Here is a 19,938-nt window from a genome sequence, read left to right as displayed (position 1 = left end):
TGTAATTTTGGCAATTGTTGTTCTTTACAGGCTCAAATATGGAATAAATTACCCGTCTCAATAGGTATTGATGGGGGGGGGAAAAAATCATACTTGTTTGAAGTGAAAGATTTTATTTTTTCGTTTTTTGAAAGGCTGACATTTTTTGTCATTAGGGCCCATTAGTTTTTTTTTAGGGTTAAAAAAAGAAATAAGAGATAATACAACAAAGTGGCTGCAAACATTAGCTCACTTTACTCCAAATAAAAAAGCTGACAAGTGTATTTTATCAGTACTGCTTACACAACAGGATCCTAAACAAGAGCTGTAACAAAAATGTGACTTTTACAAATATTCAGCGTGTGCCCAATACAAAAAATTGATGAGTCTATGGCCCTGTTTACACTGCATACAAAATCAGATTTTTATGCCCTGAAGTGACATAGATCTGACATTTTTCGCCAGTCTTAATGCTCCAAAGTGCTTAAAATCTTATCTTTTTGCATCAGATTCGATCACATCGGTAGGTAGTCTGAATCTGACTAAAATCTGATCTTTTCAAATGTGACTTCAGTCAAAACGGAAATGCGACATGAATCTTAAGTTAAGCAACATCATTTGATTGCGCGGGGAAAGACGCAGCCCGCCAGCGGAAGCGGATACGTCATCACAACATACAATTTCCGTGTCTTTTTTTGGCACCCAAATTTTTGGTGCATCACTAGTCAATAGTGTGCAAATAATAGTCTATATGTAATATATATATATACACACACACATATATACATATACACATACATACATATATATACTGTATATACACACACACACACACAGATTTATACATATATCTATATATATATTATACACATATCTATATACTGTATATATATTTTTGTTGTTGTTGTATTCCGACGAAATAGCGATTGTTGGACAGGAATTGACGCTGTGTTGTATTTGCTTACATGTTACGTACATTGTCTATGTTGTTTACGTAAGTGAGTTGAAAAATAAAGCTAACATACATCCACGCTGATGTCCGTGCCTCCTCTACCTAACAGCCACAAAAAGATTAGAACCTTCCCAAATATATTACACTATATATCCATTCATACATTGTATTACTTAAATTTATTTTCATATAAAAACACTTATATTTAAGCTGTGGCGACTTCTATTTTATGGTAGTAGTAGCAACTTGCTTGTTCATTTCAAAATCTGGTCAACTTCCTTTGTTTTCACTTTATCGAACTGCGCATGCAAGTGACGTTGAGGCCACATTGGGGCCTGTGCGCGTTACGCTTGCAGTGTAAAAAGTCAGCTGGAAAAAATCCGATTTGGGCCACTCTGGCCTGCAGTGTAAACGTAGTCTATATTGTCTATTATAAACCTCCCATAATGTGATATAACAAGTATATAACAAAGGAAACAATGTGAGTATAAAGTGTAATCAAACTACTAACAGTTCAAATTGAGAAAATGACAAAAATACAAGAAGTAGCACTATTAACCCCATTTAAATGAGACATGACTGACTTGTTCACCTGCAAGCGTCCATAATAAGTAGATGTATTTGTATCGTACTACAAAAATGTGCACTTTTAGGCTGCATGTCTCCTGCAGTGCACCTTGTAGTGATGAATGAGCTCCTGGTGACTCTTCTTCTGCCTTCTGCTCTTGGTGTTTCCTACAAGCACAAAACGAGAATCAATCGATAAGTATAGAGCGACGAAAAACAGCAGACACAATTGTCCCCAACTTCACATATACTTCAGATTAGAACACAGGAATTGATGTAAACTCGATTAGTACTGCTAGTTAGGGCTGCACTAAATGAGAAAAAAAACAAATTGTGATTTTTCTCTCCAAAAGTGCGATTCCGGTTGGATTTTTATATTTTATACATATAATTGCATAAAACTGCGAAAATAACGAATGAAGGGAAGACATGTTACTTTTAGACTGTCAATGAACATATTCTTGTCACACAGTGCTACACATTTGAATATGCAATAATTTAATTTAAAAAACATTTGGCTTTATGCAGACACACTCAGCGCTTTTGTCTACTTAATGCTCTTAAACTGAAGAAATAACCGATACAACCTATACAGCGTTCATATACTGTACTTATATAATAATAATGCAAGCAACTATTTTAAAGGATATAAACTTTAATTTCTCATTACTGTAGAATTGCTTACCATTTTCCTAATAATCCTAAATAAAGAAATATAAAATAAACTAATTTCTGTAAGCAAAAATGTTATTTAAATAAATATTGAACGTTTTAAAGTCCATTTTTTTTTCCAGTTGGAAAAACTAAGTAGGGTTTTCGTTTGTTGCCATCACGTGATTACGACATTCGCGCTCGTCTGTCCGTGTTGATGCGCTCATATAGCCCATTCAATTTGATACTGACATATTCCCACAACGGGACAATTGGTTCTGTAATTATATATATTTTCCTCCAAATGTTTGTTACTTTGTGGAACTTCTCACTAGCGAGTGGCGGGGCTCTCTGTCCGTGCGTCCTGTGTGTAAAGCTGGTGATCTCTCTCTGTGCCCACCGGGACGAAGATTGTGGATGACTGAAAAGCTCTCACTGTGCTCAGTCAATTCTACTGTTAAATAAAAGCGCTTAGTTGCTGAGAGCAATGCACAGAGGAAGACCTCTATCTCCATTTGAAGACAGAGAAAAAAAAACCGCGAGGCTCTGAAATTCTGATTGTCGAACATGTTTGTCACTCAAATGCCGGTGACGGCGGAGAAAAAAACCAACCTTTGCCTCTAATTACAACCTCGATGTCAATTCAATGTCGATTAATTGAGCAGTCTTGCTGCTAGTTATAGGAAATGACAAAACTTTCCACGTCCCTGTCTCCAGACCCTTCATTCTGTAATCAAAATTCAATTAAAATGTCAAAACAGTCCAAGTGGGTATAAAGAGTCATGGTCACATGGATGTAGGCTGAAATCTCTTATCTAGCGGACCAGTTGCATTATATTCGTACGTTGAGTCATGCATCTGTTGGTCCATTCACAACCCTCACTTGAATAGGGCAATGACCAAAGTCCATGGAGATTTAGGCAGGTAGATTTAATTATAATTACTATTAACCTTTACTGACACTTGTATATATTTTTTTATACTCTATTTTGTTATTTATTTTTTCATGAATATGTATATTTTATTACTTTTTTAAATCTTTTATATTTTTCTTCGGAAATCTTCCACAATATTTAAGATTAATTCAGTTATTTTTAGCTGGACAAATATTGGGCTAGTCGGGTAAAGTAAACAAATTATTACATTTGTTCAGGGGTTTTTTTAACTAAAAGAACCCAAATGACTTCACAGTACAGTATTCTGTTTCACAGTATTTTCTCTATTTTTTTCAGCTTTTTATTTTTTTCTTTGACATTCAGTATTAAACCAGTTTATTTTGATTGTAAAATTCTAAAATAATGCCGTGGATTAATGACATTGAGAAAAAGAGACAGACTGACGTGTTTCGCAGTGAGGTCCTTCAAAGCCTCGACACTGACAGTGGAAACTTCCTTCTGACAAGACGCACACTCCATCATTCATGCAAGGGTTGGGCTTGCAAAGGTTGACAGGCTTTTTCACCTCTGTTAAAAAAGCAGACCGTTAGAATGTTATATTTCTATACATTGAAATTGCTCATTTTGTCACCTGAGCATAACATCTGCACCACCACGTCCTCAAAGTACTTGAGGTCCTCGTAAGACGGCACTGAGATCAAGTGCTCCTCAAAACTGACCATCTGCAGCAGGCTGTCCCTCTGCACGTCCCCGATGCCGATGACAAACAGCGACACTCCGTTGTGTCGCAACTTCTGTGCCGGCACAAGAGCGTCGTTGCTGCCTGAACCATCCGTCACCACTACCACAGCCTTGTTGACCCCGGGCCGTGCGCCTCTGGCCGCCGTGAGAACGTCCGTGTACACGTGGAGGAGGGCGGTGCCCGTCGATGCCACCCCGCCAATGTAGTTAGCCTCACCAGCTGCCTTTAAGATGGCAGAGCCCGTCACGTGGGTATCGAGGTTGAAGACTGTGGTGGCTTTCCTGCCGTAGGTGACCAGCGCCACCTGGGTTACGTCACGGTTGATGTCGAATTGGACAGTGAGGCGGCGCACAAAGTCGCGCAGGACAACAAAGTTGTTGGGGCTGACGCCACCTGAGGCGTCCAAGGCGAAGACCAAGTCAACAGCTTGGCCAAGGCAACCTTAGGAAATAAGGATAGGATTATGGTTATTTTTGTTATGGTAAAAAGACATGGTAAGTTGTAGTCAATGCTGTGCCGATTGAGCCCTGTAAGTGAAGCAATTAAAAGCAATTGACAACTGCCAAACAGCTAAAGGAAAAATAAACCATTAGTAGTCACAGTACTGAATTTGAGACCACCGTGGCTAAACTAATAACTTAAACCATGACCCAAACTATTTCAATACAGTCCTGTAGGCGGCAGCTAAGCCAATTTTACTGTTTTTACCAAGCGACCCACAACACGAGGCTGACATTTTTTGCTGGCTCTGGTGGGTCACTGCTGCCCTTGACACTAATACAAGTGGACTGTAACAGATAAAGTGAGAATGAACTCTAATATGCACCTTGATATGGATGTGAATGAAAATATCAAAGTCCTTCCTGCAAACGGTAAAGAACTAGCTACCCAACCAATAACCATCAAAACAATCATAAGGCAGGTGTATGTGCACCTTTTTTCCAGATCTGCACCAACAAAAACTTTTCTGTGGCCAAACCTTCTGCAAATGTTCATGGAACTGTCTTCAAACAAGCAGAGTAGAGAACATAAGCACCTTGTGTATCAACACTGCATATCTTGGCCTTGAGTTCAGGCATTTTGGCACCCAGCTTGTCAGGAGACTTGTAAGTGAGAGTCCTTTGAGGGTTTCCTGTCATGTTATCGAGCTGTCCCTTCAAGCTTTCCGGTCCCATCGCTATGATGAAGACTTCTTGATCCCGTGCGTACTTGGATGGCTCCAGCACCTCATCCGCAGAAGGTGTGCCGCTGAGCAACACCACCACTCGCGGGAGGTCGTCACTGACATCGGCGAACACCGGCGCGTTCACAAAGCCGTTAAACGTGATGTATCGAAGCGCCTGGCCTGTTTTGGTCTCGCCTCCCACGAACTCCACAGCGTCAACGGCCTTAAGCAGACCCTTCAGATCCCCTTTGAATTTGCCCACCCGCGACGTGACGCGAGCGTCTCCGCCGAACACCGCCAGGCCGACTTTGCTGGGTGTGTTCTGGCCGATGACGTTCTGCAGGAAGCGCTTTAAGAAGGCCTTGAGGCGCAGGAAGCCTTCCAAGGTGAGTGCGTCGGAGCCCTCAACCAGGAAAAGCAGGTCCACTGAACAATCTAGTGAAAAAGCAGGAGCTGAGGAAGGACAGGAATAATCAGCCATAGAATTGTTTAAATACTTGTGTCCATATTGTGAACAAACCACAATGAGGGTCTCCTCCATAGCCAGGTGGACACACACAAATGTAGTGGTCTGCATTTTCTGGGACGCACGTTCCTCCGTTCAGACACGGCTGTGAATCACAGGGGTCTGGATGGCAAGAATTTAAAAATAAACCAACAAAACACAAAAAAAGATGAGCAGAAAGAGAAAGAACTCTACCAGGACAGATGGTCCGATGGCAGATGGTCCCATGCCTCTTGTAGGCCTTTTTGTGCCTGCCACACACAGCATGCTGTTTCAAAATGTAAAACACACACTCCAAGCATGTTTACTTGCCTGTAGTATGGGCAGAGAGCCGTGTACGGGGAATACCCTCTGGAGCCTTTCCAACACATGAAATTCCCCTGCAGTTCCTTCACTGTCTCCAGTGTCTTTCTTGTGCAGGAGAACGCCTCCACCTGACAGCCTTTTAGGAGAGGACCACACAGGGAAGGAAGAGTGCAAAATCGGAAAAGTTTTCATTTAATAAAAATAATTGGTTATATGCACCCTTTCTTGTGGTTATGTATTGCTCGGCAGAACTCATCGGCCAATAAATAAATTAGTTAAAGTCCCAACGATTGTCACACACACACTGGGTGTGGTGAAATGTGTCCTCTGCATTTGATCCATCCCCATGTTCACCCCCTGGAAGGTGAGGGGAGGAATGAGCAGCAGCGTGCTGAGTGCCAAGCAAGGAGGCAATGGGTCCCATGTTTTGTAGTCTTTGGTATGACTCGGCCGGGGTTTGAACTCACGACCTCCAAGTCTCAGGGTGGACATTCTAACCACAAGGCCACTGAGCTGGTTTAAGGGCACACTAGGTAAGAAGGCGCCCATCTGTCTTAAGCTTGAGTGTCCAAAGTGCGGCCGAGGAGCTTGTTTTTTTTAAATATTTTTTCTAATTCAACAACAAAGTATTTTACTGTTTTTTTTTTTGCTTGTGTTCTTGCAAGATCTACTGTACCTGCAGGAGTGGCGTTGCATAGAGAAGTGGTGGTGAGTGTTGTGTACAAGCCATTGACGGCATCATGGAAGTGCTCAGCAAAGAAAACGTGGCTCTCCATCGGTTTGCTGGCTAGGGCATGAAGCTCCTCCCACCTGAACCGCAGAAGATGAGGGTTTAATTAATAATGTGTTTTTCTTATAGTCAGCAGACATACTATACCTCGGGTAGCGCACGCCGACAGCAAATAAGACAACACCTTCCTCTCTGAGCTGCGTAGCAGCTTGTTCGGTGTTGCCCTGTGACATCCCATCTGATAAAAGGATGGCGACGCGGGCCACGGCGGAGGAGTTGCGGCCGCCTGGGAAGCCTTTCCTGAGCACATACTTCAAAGCCAGGCCGGTCTGGGTGCCGCCGCCCCTGAAGACAAAAACTCAATCAGTTACACAGACAGGGGCTTGATTGACAGACAAACTACAGCACTAATTCATGTTTGCTGACTTCCAGTTTGGGCTTGACATGTGAGATTTTCATCACCCCAATCTCATAACATGAATTCATACTTGTTTAATAGGACACGTGACGGCAGAAGTTAAAACCATTTTGCAATGCATTACAATCTCATTAAAATAACATACCTTCTATAAAATTGTATTTTAAATTAAACTTATACTAAATATGCCTTGTTAACCTGCGGTAGGCAGGCTAAGCTCTCTTCTGCTTTTTTTTGTTGTGTAAGAAAAACTATTTTTTCCTGACAACGGGCTCTCTGCTAATCGTGGGGGATCTGACAGAGCCTTGTCATTGGCATGTACACTACCGTTCAAAAGTTTGGGGTCACCCAAACAATTTTGTGGAATAGCCTTCATTTCTAAGAACAAGAATAGACTGTCGAGTTTCAGATGAAAGTTCTCTTTTTCTGGCCATTTTGAGCGTTTAATTGACCCCACAAATGTGATGCTCCAGAAACTCAATCTGCTCAAAGGAAGGTCAGTTTTATAGCTTCTGTAACAAGCTAAACTCTTTTCAGATGTGTGAACATGATTGCACAAGGGTTTTCTAATCATCAATTAGCCTTCTGAGCCAATGAGCAAACACATTGTACCATTAGAACACTGGAGTGATAGTTGCTGGAAATGGGCCTCTATACACCTATGTAGATATTGCACCAAAAACCAGACATTTGCAGCTAGAATAGTCATTTACCACATTAGCAATGTATAGAGTGTATTTCTTTAAAGTTAAGACTAGTTTAAACTTATCTTCATTGAAAAGTACAGTGCTTTTCCTTCAAAAATAAGGATATTTCAATGTGACCCCAAACTTTTGAACGGTAGTGTATATATATATATATATATATATATATATATATATATATATATATATATATATATATATATATATATATATATATACACATCGTATTTTTCGGAGTATAAGTCGCACAGGAGTATAAGTAGCACCTACCGAAAATGCATAATAAAGAAGGAAAAAAGCATAAGTCGCACTGGAGTATAAGTCACATTTTTTGGGGAAATTTATTTGATAAAACCAAACACCAAAAATAGACATTTGAAATAAAATTTAAAATAAATAAAGAATAGTGAACAACAGGCTGAATAAGTGTACGTTATATGAGGCATAAATAACCAACTGAGAATGTGCCTTGTATGTTAACGTTAAATATTATGGTAAGAGTCATTCAAATAACTATAACATTTGGAACATGCTATACGTTTACCAAACAATCTGTCACTCCTACTCGCTAAATCCAATGAAATCTTATACGTCTAGTCTCTTACGTGAATGAGCTAAATAATATTATTTGATATTTTCCGGTAATGTGTTAATAATTTCACACATAAGTCGCTCCTGAGTATAAGTCGGCCAAACTATGAAAAAAACTGCGACTTATAGTCCGAAAAATACGGTATATATGTGTGCATGTATATATACACAATATGGTTGTCCAGATACCAATATTTTGTACCGGTACCAAAATTTATTTCGATACTTTGATACTTTTCTAAATAAAGGGGACCACAAAAAAATAGCATTATTGGCTTTATTTTAACAACAACTCTTACGGTACATTAAACATATGTTTCTTATTGCAATCGAAGAACAATTTTGGCCTTAAATAAAATAGTGAACATACTAGACAACTTGTAGACTAGACTCGTGGCCAATACATTATTATTTTATCTATATCCAATTATCTGATTTTCAACACCTTAAATGTGAGTAAGAGTGAAGACGCACCTGTAAGAAATCTTCTTCACCCGCATCAACAGCTCGTGTTTGGTGGTGTATGAATTCAATGGCAACTCCAACCGAGGAACTGAACCAAACTGGATGAATCCAACACGCACCTGGATGAGGGAAGGGGGTATAATAAGAATGACGAGCTGTCTAGGGTGGGATTCTTGAAGAAGGGGAATCATACCTTGTCCAGTCCAATGTCAAGTGCTTCACAGACTTTGATGGCGTAATGTTTGGACCTTTCAAAGCTTCCCTTTCCCACACTGTAGGAACCATCCATGAGGAAGAGGATGTCCAAGGCTGCTGAGCACTGCATCACTTCCATGGGACACATATCATACATTGTGACAATGTTGGTTTGTGCCTTCCTGAGGTGAACAGCATGAAACTTACTCTCTGCTGCTGAGCTGATCTTCATTATGTTCTCATTGTTACTGTGGATCTCCAGCATGGAGGCACCCTGCTGAACTAAGAGAGAACATGAAAAGGTTAGCACAAAGATGGCATATGCCAATAAATACCAATTAAGTAATTTCCATCTTTAACATTATCAAAATTTCTCCATAACTACAGTGTCAACACAACACAATGAACCAAGTAAACAAAAAATAGCACATACTTGACACATTCTCAATACCCATCCCTAAAGACATTTACTTTTTATCTGGAGACACTGTCCCCAAAAAGCCAGTTTTCTTTACAGACTGGCCCCTTGACCCTCCACCATTGAGGATAATTGACAATTCAAAGCTAATGTGAGAGGACATGTGAAGAACCCCATTCTTTCAGCTTGTTCACTTGGAAGGAGGACCCAGAGAGGAGCGAGAGAGAGAGAGAGAGACAGAGAGAGAGACAGCGAGACATGTGACTTCCTGTTCAGAAGCCATGTGAACGTGCCCTGTTGTCCCTAGTAACCCCGCCAGTGTTGTCTGAGAATTTGCCCTGAGTCCTGGCTTTGTTTTTCCAACATCATCTCCTTTGAATACAGACAGAAAGTGTCTATTTTACCTACAGTATATTGATTGGGGACTTCCTTCATAAATAATAAAGCAACGTGTGTATACAGCCCATACCACACTAAGAAACCACTTATTTTATGGTGGTAGCATCTATTAGAGCTACAAGAACTTCTTCAGGCCCTTTGGTAATCCGGTTTAAGAAATTTTTACAGAAGTCGTAAGCATACTTTTTTCAAATGTACTACGCAGTCATAAATCCTAAAAGAAGAGCAGGCAAGATTCAAGTGCAGAACGTAGTAAAAAGTAGCAGCTGCAGGCACACAAATCTAATCATGACCCTCTTTCATAATTGCAAGTCCTCCTGACAGTGAACGTTTAAATGATTTAGCCACACGGCTCCAACAACACTGTAGAACAGTATATGAAACAGTATATGAACACTTTATCATTCAAGTCTGGACATTGATGCCAATTAGTGTAAACCCCCTTAAAATATGAAAGGTAATAAATCAATCAATCAAAGTTGACTTACAGTATATAGCCCTTAATCACAAATGCCTCAAAGGGCTGCACAAGCCACAACGACATCAAGGCAAGAAAAAACTCAACCCAATGGAAACAACGAGAAACCTTGAAAGGGACGGCAGATGTGAGGATCCTCCCCGTGTGACCAGTACAATGCATGCCGAGTGGATACGGTTAATAATGTGAAAGTCCAGTCCATAGTGGGGCCAGCAGTTCCAGTGATTATCCTCTTAAGTATGACTCGGTCAGATTAAGTGGATGTCTTTCTTTTGTCATCAACACCAAAGGAAGGAGGAGATTTCTCAAGTTCAAAAACTTAAAATATATAATATAATAAGAGGGTGCTAAAGCTGTCATTTGTGATAACGCACAAAATGATATTGTCCTCAGGCAAATAGCAACACTTGAGACGGAGATAACTACGAAAAACATGCTGTAAAAACCACGCATTTTTCACACAGGGGACAGTAAATCTTTTTGAAGGACATGACACGTTCAAACAGTGCTATATCACAAAAATATGTGGTTAAGAGGCATTGTTAATGTTACCACACATTTGCAAGAAAATATGCTACTGTAAAACAACTATTTCTGTTGTTTGTCATTGGCCCGTTTTTTTATTGGTCCGCGACATATTCTGAAGACCAAATACGTCACAGGTTAGAACATTACACACACAAAAAATAATTGTCCCAATTCTCCCCCAAAAATGGGACCTGACAACCAAAATGGCCGATGACTGAATATGGTCTTTGATGATGTTTGATTGATTGATTGATTGAGACTTTTATTAGTAGGTTGCACGGTGAAGTACATATTCCGTACAATTGACCACTAAATGGTAACTCCCGAATAAGTTTTTCAACTTGTTTAAGTCGGGGTCCGTAAGTAGGGCTGGGGGGTATACCGGTGTTATGAATTATACCGGTATAATTTAGAAAGAGGCATGTATTTGAGACAAAACCGCCATATCAAAAAAAGGCATCCTTTAAGGGGCTGTTTGCAACATTTAAACAGATGCCTAGATAGGGCTGACTTTCCAATGTATTTTACACAGTACATCCCACCCTCTCGCGGCTTCTCCTAATTAATGACGTAACTACGAACGTACATAACACGCACATGCATAGCTTTAGGTGTTGTAAGCTAATAATAGCAATTTGGATTGCTAGCTGTCATTGAATGTATATAAATACAGACAAATGTCAAACAAATGCGTTCTGGTAAACTACTTATCATGCTTAATTTTATTCAGGCATTTTTAAACATTTTGACAGATAGACATTTTTAATATACATGTCATCTGAAATTGAATAGGCAGAAGCTAAAGCTTATTACATATCCCAGTGTATTTACAAAACAGAAACAGGAAAAAACCACTGTCTTACGCATGTAGTTGTAAAAAATAACACAAAAAATATGAAAAAGTTCCAACATGTTAATTTTACATCCTTAGCAACAATTCTCAACATATTTTTTTGTAATTGATTTCTTCAAAATAATTTTAAATCGAATTCAAGTTTTACAGTCTTTTAGCTCTTGTTTTAAATCATTCCATACATTAATGCTGCTTTGCACTCATTCGCACCTATAAATTTTTTTTTTAATCATTTCTTTCTTCCGGAAATTATAAACAATATACAAACCCCGTTTTCATATGAGTTGGGAAATTGTGTTAGATGTAAATATAAACGGAATACAATGATTTGCAAATAATTTTCAGCCCACATTCAGTTGAATATGCTACAAAGACAACATATTTGATATTCAAACTGATAAACATTTTTTTTGCAAATAATCATTAACTTTAGAATTTGATGCCAGCAACACGTGACAAAGAAGTTGGGAAATGTGGCAATAAATACTGATAAAGGTAAGGAATGCTCATCAAACACTTATTTGGAACATCCCACAGGTGAACAGGCAACTTGGGAACAGGTGGGTGCCATGATTGGGTATAAAAGTAGATTCCATGAAATGCTCAGTCATTCACAAACAAGGATGGGGCGAGGGTCACCACTTTGTCAACAAATGCATGAGCAAATTGTTGAACAGTTTAAGAAAAACCTTTCAAAACCAGCTATTGCAAGGAATTTAGGGATTTCACCATCTACGGTCTGTAATATCATCAAAGGGTTCAGGGAATCTGGAGAAATCACTGCACGTAAGCAGCTAAGCCCATGACCTTCGATCCCTAAGGCTGTACTGCATCAACAAGCAACATCAGTGTGTAAAGGATATCACCACATGGGCTCAGGAACACTTCAGAAACCCACTGTCAGTAACTACAGTTGGTCGCTACATCTGTAAGTGCAAGTTAAAACTCTCCTATGCAAGGCGAAAACACCCAGAAACGCCATCTGCTTCGCTGGGTCTGAGCTCATCTAAGATGGACTGATACAAAGTGGAAAAGTGTTCTGTGGTCTGACGAGTCCACATTTCAAATTGTTTTTGGAAACTGTGGACGTCGTGTCCTCTGGACCAAAGAGGAAAAGAACCATCCGGATTGTTATAGTCGCAAAGTTGAAAAGCCAGCATCTGTGATGGTATGGGGGTGTATTAGTGCCCAAGACATGGGTAACTTACACATCTGTGAAGGCGCCATTAATGCTGAAAGGTACATACAGGTTTTGGAGCAACATATGTTGCCATCCAAGCAACGTTACCATGGACGCCCCTGCTTATTTCAGCAAGACAATGCCAAGCCACGTGTTACATCAACGTGGCTTCATAGTAAAAGAGTGTGGGTACTAGACTGGCTTGCCTGTAGTCCAGACCTGTCTCCCATTGAAAATGTGTGGCGCATTATGAAGCCCAAAATACCACAACGGAGACCCCCGGACTGTTGAACAACTTAAGCTGTACATCAAGCAAGAATGGGAAAGAATTCCACCTGAGAAGCTTAAAAAATGTGTCTCCTCAGTTCCCAAACGTTTATTGAGTGTTGTTAAAAGGAAAGGCCATGTAACACAGTGGTGAACATGCCCTTTCCCAACTACTTTGGCACGTGTTGCAGCCATGAAATTCTAAGTTAATTATTTGAAAAATAAAAAATAAAGTTTATGAGTTTGAAAATCAAATATCTTGTCTTTGTAGTGCATTCAATTGAATATGGGTTGAAAAGGATTTGCAATTAATTGTATTCTGTTTATATTTACATCTAACACAATTTCCCAACTCATATTGAAACGGGGTTTGTATAATGATAACATAAGTTAGCCCAGTGTACCGTGAGATATTGTCTGGTGTGCCGTGGGAGATGATGTCATTTCACCAAATTGGGTTAAAAATATTTTTTTGCACACCAGTGATTATAATCCGCAAATAATGTGCCGTTGATGAGTGTCTGTGCTGTCTAGAGCACAGCATAGTAACCGTGTAATACTCTTCCATATCAGTAGGTGGCAGCAGGTAGCTAATTGCTTTGTTTGTCGTGATCACAATATGCAGACGACAGTGGGAGGCAGTGTGCAGGTAAAAGGGTATCTAATGCTTAACCCAAAAATAAACGAAAGGCGAGTGCCACTAAGAAAAGGCACTGAAGCTTAGGGATGGCAATGCAAAACAAAATAAAACTGAACTGGCTGCAAAGTAAACAAAAACAGAATGCTGGACGACTGCAAAGACTTACAGCGCGTGGAGCAGCAGACAGCGTCAAAAAAAGTACATCCGTACATAACATGACAATAACAAAATAGGAAACACTACACAAAGGAAAACACCAAAAAACTCAAAATAAGTCATGGTGTGATGTGACAGGTCGTGACAGTACACATACTTTGAAACAAGAGCTATAGTGATGCGTGGTTGGTTATGGTTTGAATTTATATCCAACAATTGCGAGAACTGCTTTTTACTGTCAATATCGGCTGCGGATTTTCATTTTTTTGTGTTTTCCGCTAGTGGTGTGCCTCGGGATTTTTCCAATGAAAAAAATGTGCCTTGGCTCGAAAAAGGTTGAAAAAGACTTGAGTTAGCCGATGGTGTACTTGTTATATTTTTTGCTTTGAAAAAGGTTATTGCGAGGAAGTTGCAAACAGCACCTTTAATGCGTTGATGCGGAAGTCTCTCTGCTCATTGTGTCTGTGCTGGGTGATGTCCCAGCGCACAGCGGAGAGACGTACTGACAGGGGAGGCAGAACGAAGCGGAGCAGCTTGTTAAGACTAGGGTTGCCACCTTTCAGAACTGGAAATAAGGAACACTCCTCACGGCGGCATGGCGAAACTGCACGGCCGAAATAAATTTGAGGATTTGGCTCCCCAAAACCCTGAATTGCATAGAAACATGTGTATCTTGTATATGAAAAAACCAAATGCTTTGATTTAATTAACATTATTTCACACGTCATATTAGCCTCTGGGGTCACTTGGTGGTCAGTAAGGAAGGGGGAGTCAAGAAAGCATTTAGTCATACTTAAATTTTAAAGTGTTTTATTAGCAATGAACATTGTTAAAGTACTGTAAATTAAACAAAAGATTTGCAGTTTAACACCCAAAAAACTAAAAGAAACACTTGAACTTGTGTATACATGTTTAGATAAATTATTACGTCCATGTATCGTAACTAGCCTGAACTTGAGCATATAGGCCTGGCCTACTGTATTCTATACATATAAAGTGCTGTAAATTAAACAAAGCCTGTCAGGGGACACCTAAACAGAAAGAGGACAATACTTAAAAGAAATTTAAGTATATAAAGTGCTGTAAATGTAACGATTGGGGACACTTTTACTTTAAGAGGAAACAAATGAAACACGTGTGTATACATGTTAAAGGCTGAATAGACTGAACTAGGCTGAACTTGGGCATATACTGTATTATATGCGTATAAAGTGCTGTTACAAAGCCTGTCTGGGGACACTTTAAGAGAACTATAGTAAAATGAAACACTTTTTTTGTGTGAACCCAAATGAAACCCTGGTTATTGTGATGTAGAGAAATCCCATATTTACTACCAATTTTCCCAGGAGATTTCTCAAATTTAAAAATTCAAATGTTGGTGCTTCTCTGACTTTCAGCATTAGAAACACGTATAGAGGTGTTTGTGAAATCAACTGATGTTTTTTGGTACAAAATTAATGACAATATAAGACATTATGTCGCCACTGGTCCGACGTTTCCTAAAAAATGTTCTCGAAAAAACAACTTAAAGCCTTGTCCAGCGGTTTACAGAAAAATACTAGTCATGCTTAAATAACTATTACTGCAGTGACTATTGGCTCCAAATGTCGGTTTTCAGCCTCCTTGACTACTAATAATCGGTATCGGTTCTGAAAAAAAACTATTAATCGTTTCCAAAAAAAAGAGAACTGTAATATCTCAAGGGGGTTGGATTAGGCAAGTCAAGTTTATTTTGGATCACAATTTGTACACAAGATTCAAAGTGCTTTACATATGTTTACAATCACGGGAAGGTGAATGAAATAAATAAAATCTAATAAATAACTTTTTGTGATCTATAACAAAGCTAAGATGTGGATAATTTGACCAAATAGGTTGTTTATTAACCTACATCATACTGGTTTTAGTATCTATCACAGGGGTGCCCAAACTTTTTGACTCAAGGGGCCGTACTGGGTTAAAAAAAATTGGCAGGGGGCCGGGCTGTATGTATATATATATATATATATATATATATATTCCTCGCGAACTAATTGACTGAAAGAGCACGCACTTGCCGCTAAGGCTGAAACGACGCGTCGACGTAGTCGGTTACGTAAATACGTCGACGCCGTTTTTGTGCGTCGACGCGTCGCATATTTACATCACACTACCGTCATGGCGAAGCGCAAAGCAGACGATCAAAGCAGACGATGCGAGCGAGGGGGAAAAAAAATCACGCCAAGTCGTCAAAAGTGTGGAAGTATTTCAATACACTGCCTAATAATGTTGTTGTATGCACACTGTGTCGAGCGTAAATGGCCTATCATAGCAGCACAACGGCTATGAACGAACATTTGAAAAGAAAACCATCAACTAGTCAATCGTCCGCGTGAGCATACGTTGTCATCATTACACAAAAACATGAATGTGTCATTTGTATCTGCTAGGGGTGTAACGGTACGTGTTTTGTATTGAACCGTTTCGGTACGGGGCTTTCGGTTCGGTACGGGGGTGTACCGAACGAGTTTCTAAGCTAAAGCTAACTTTAGCTGCTAAAGTCTTAACAAGCTACTTCGCTCCTTCTGCCTCTGTCTCAGCACGCAGCATTGTCCCACCCACACAACCATCTGATTGGTACACACGAAGCATTATCAGCCAATCAGCAGTGCGTATTCAGAGCGTTACCAGCCAATCAGCAGTGTGTATTCAGAGCGCATGTAGTCAGCGCTTCAGCGTCGAGCAGATAGGTGTTTAGCAGGTGAGCATCAGGCAGCGGACTCTCCCCAAATGATAATAAACACCTCCCAGTGAACTACTAGTAACATCACTATGAGCCCGTTGACCTTCTAGAAACTTAAACTGCAGCTCAGCTCACTCGCAGTCCTGGCTTGAGGGAGGTGAAGGCTAATTACCTCTCAGTTCCAGCCACATCGACCCCTTCTGAGCGCCTATTTTCAGCTGCTGGGAATATTGTAAACAAGAAAAGAAGCAGAGCATGTAGACATGCTAACCTTTCTTTATTACAACTGTTAATCACTCACTGGAATGAGTAGAATTGGTTATTGTGTACTGTGTTGGACTGGATGTTTATTTTGCACATTTTAAAAGCAATACTTAATGTTTACAGTGCTCCTGAATATTTAGATTGGCACTTTTTTGTATTGGATGTTTATCTTTATTTTTGCACATTTTAGCAAATAAGCAATACTTTCACTTTTGTTGAAATGTTTACACTGTTGTTACAGAATATTTAGTTTTACACTTTTTTGTATTGGATGTTTATCTTTTATTTTTGCACATTTTAAAGCAAAATAAGCAATACTTTTACTTTTGAAATGCTTATACTATTGCAGAATATTAAGATTTGCACTGGATGTTGACTTTTATATTTGCACATTAAAAAGCAAATAAGCTACTTTTAATTTTGTTAAAGGTTAAAAGTTTTAAATGTTTACATTGTTACAGAATATTTAGTCATGTTGTTGTCAATGTTGACTGAGTGGCCATACTTCTTTTTTTTTTTAAATAAAAGCCATGTCTTTTGAAAAAACTGGCCTACATTTATTTTTTTTAATCTTCATTTTGAATAAAAAAATAATCGGTAAAAGGAAAAATAATCTATAGATTAATTGAAAAAATAATCTACTTACTTGCCGCGCGCTCGCCCGACACTGCGGCGTGATGATGTCACGTTATCGATAGGAAAATTAATTTTTAGATAATCTGATTTGACTGAGCACCTACAAGATCCAGAGAGTAACAAGCGGTAGAAAATGGATTAGCAAAGACAGATTTAAAAATATAATAATTTAAAAAATAAATAAAACATTATTTATTTATTTTTTTAACTTGGGACTTCCCGCGGGCTGGATTTTGGATGCAGGTGGGCCGTAGTTTGGGGACCCCTGATCTATCATATACAAATTGTATCAAAATCGTCCCACCTGCCTCCATTTTTCTGTATGTTGCCCTCGCAGGAAAACGTTTGCCCAGCCCTGCCGTAAGCTAAGACGCACCAATATTTGTTGTGGTTATGATTATGTTGGTGGTTTAATTCGAACGTGTATTTAATCACAATATTATACATCACATATTTCTAGTTTTTCATTACAGAATATATGTCAGAATATTCATTTAAGCTAAAAGTGGAAGTCGCTTTATAAAAGTTGACAAATTAGGCTTTAAATGTTGGCAAAGGTACAGCATTCCTTAACACTTCAAACTACCCCAGATATACATGAGGGAGGTACTTCTTGTGCCAAACTGAATTCAAAAGTGCGATAAAAAAAAGCACCAACTGACCTTGAAAAAGCAGCAGCACAGTGGGAATGAAGCCATGATAGAGAATATCTGGGAGCATGTTGGGGGGCCTGCAAACCAAAAGAAAAATTGTCAAACAAACCAAAAATTCAAATGTATAAGAACATGCTCATACCGACTTTCTCTGTCCTTTTCCTGCTATCTATAATGATGCCACCTGTGTTGAAATGGTTTCACAGGTTGGAAAATGCCTCTTGTGCGTCTAATTATAGAGTAGCAAAAGCTTTTGGGCGAGTTTCATACCAAATCCAAAAGTTACTCATCAGTGCAAGTAACAACGGCGAAATTATTGACTTTACTTTCAGCATGGCTGCCCTGTCTTGCTGAGCCAGGGTAGATTTAGGGAGGGTCAGAGGTTGTGACTCTGACAGTTAACAGTAAGCGTGCTTCAACTGGAGAGGCCAAGCAAATTCAAGCATGCCAGCGTGTTTAAGTACAAAGTAGAAGCACGGAATTTAGGACATGGGGCGTGTGGTTTCTGCCTCTAGGTGCTCGTCAATATAAGTGTCCGAAGAAGACTAAATTACAGTTATGTTCTTTCTGTTTGCTTTACACATCTTAACACAAAAGTAAAGCACTTTTTTTTTTTTTTTTTTTTTTACTAAATAGCATAAAACAGTAAACCGTGATGAATTCTGCTGCATACTTCGGAAATAAACAGCACTATATGGTGGACTAATGTAAAAATAAATTTCAAAAAATAAAGCTAGCAGCCCTAAGATTTCAATAATGGTTCTGGTGTTAGCTTTTTTTCGAACATGCTTCAAATTACAATGTGATTCACTACTTGTTTCCAGTTTCTCATAACGTGTGCGAAAAGAAATACCAAGAAGCAGTTTATTTAATCCTATTCATTTTCATTTCGTAGTTAACTTCTAACGCATCTGTTTGTACCCAATCTGTAACACATCAGTGAATACATTATAAAGAGTAAATACATAAGTATATAAATACACATTACATAAATAAAGTTATCATGAATAAATAAGTACATTTTAATTCACATGTGATGAATAGATTCTCTTACTTCCAACAGGGATACGAATGTTTATCAGGATTCCTCTTTGTACATTGTGTGAGTTTGAACAGCTTCTTAAACTGATCATATTAGAACATTGACTTATTGGCAAAATCTATTCTATAATTTAACTCCACATATTGATGTACCAAATGATTTAAGTGTTTTACGGGTGCACAAATGTTATAAGTTACATTTCTCCTCCTTTGTTGAAAATTGTTATACATTCCTAGGTAGTAGGTTATAGTTTAATTTGTGCAAAATTTAAGCTATTTCAGTGTTTGCTTCAATAAATTAAGTGTGAGTGTTCTCAATAGCTAACATTCTAACCGACCTCTTTTGTATAATGATAAATGGATTAAAAAAGGCGAAAACATGTTGGTGTACCTGCAATTTTAGGCTAATTTAAAATAAAAATAAATGTAAACTATTAATTCAACAGAGGCAAACTTACATGAAAATAAAACCCAAAATTGCATTAATCTTCACCCAGGTTCTGTGAGTAAAGGATGCCAATCAAAAATAAGGATCATTACTTAGCAGGCCTTTAATACAGATCTTCCCATTCAATTACTATTGTACAGAGAATTACAGTAGTATAGTCAATGCCAATTGATGCCATAAAAATAAATTGTCTCTGCTTACCAAAGGCTTGTCAAAATCCACTCTTAGTGAAGTTGTGGTTTTGTCAGCTCCATGCACCTCTTTGTTTCGGCACAGCTCCCATCCACACACAGGAGAGCAGTGACCCCACCTCCACTCAGCTCCACCTACACCGGTGGGCTCGAATCATCCTCTCCTGCCAGCCCACACACTGTGCGCTCCACTTGTGC

The 19,938-nt window shown here is 39.0% G+C and overlaps 1 protein-coding gene across 1 annotated transcript; it reads right to left on the bottom strand.

Moving 5' to 3' along the window:
* Positions 1 to 78: 78 nt before the first annotated feature.
* vwa2 (von Willebrand factor A domain containing 2) lies at positions 79 to 19,861 on the bottom strand. The gene is made up of 14 exons (XM_062055653.1): positions 19,751 to 19,861; positions 18,070 to 18,137; positions 9,074 to 9,148; positions 8,865 to 8,998; positions 8,681 to 8,790; positions 6,641 to 6,838; positions 6,440 to 6,573; positions 5,770 to 5,899; positions 5,653 to 5,708; positions 5,473 to 5,580; positions 4,824 to 5,405; positions 3,677 to 4,228; positions 3,490 to 3,612; positions 79 to 1,666 (listed from the first exon to the last, which is right to left on the bottom strand). Exons 2-14 carry the CDS (start codon positions 18,125 to 18,127, stop codon positions 1,581 to 1,583), a joined length of 2,346 nt encoding a protein of 781 aa, XP_061911637.1. The 5' UTR covers positions 18,128 to 18,137; positions 19,751 to 19,861; the 3' UTR covers positions 79 to 1,580.
* Between the last annotated feature and the right edge of the window lie 77 nt (positions 19,862 to 19,938).

The sequence above is a fragment of the Entelurus aequoreus genome, linkage group LG08 (assembly GCF_033978785.1).
Source record: "Entelurus aequoreus isolate RoL-2023_Sb linkage group LG08, RoL_Eaeq_v1.1, whole genome shotgun sequence".
Lineage (NCBI taxonomy): Eukaryota > Metazoa > Chordata > Actinopteri > Syngnathiformes > Syngnathidae > Entelurus > Entelurus aequoreus.
Note: the sequence above shows the minus strand (reverse complement) of the source record. Positions and strands in the feature narration are given on the sequence as shown.

Coding starts and splice junctions, on each gene's coding strand:
- vwa2 (XM_062055653.1), bottom strand. CDS start 18,127: ATGCTCCCAGATATTCTCTATCATGGCTTCATTCCCACTGTGCTGCTG. Junction 8,791..8,864: donor TTGACATTGGACTGGACAAG/GTATGATTCCCC, acceptor TCCCTCATCCAG/GTGCGTGTTGGATTCATCCA. Junction 5,900..6,439: donor ATGCAACGCCACTCCTGCAG/GTACAGTAGATC, acceptor CTCTCCTAAAAG/GCTGTCAGGTGGAGGCGTTC.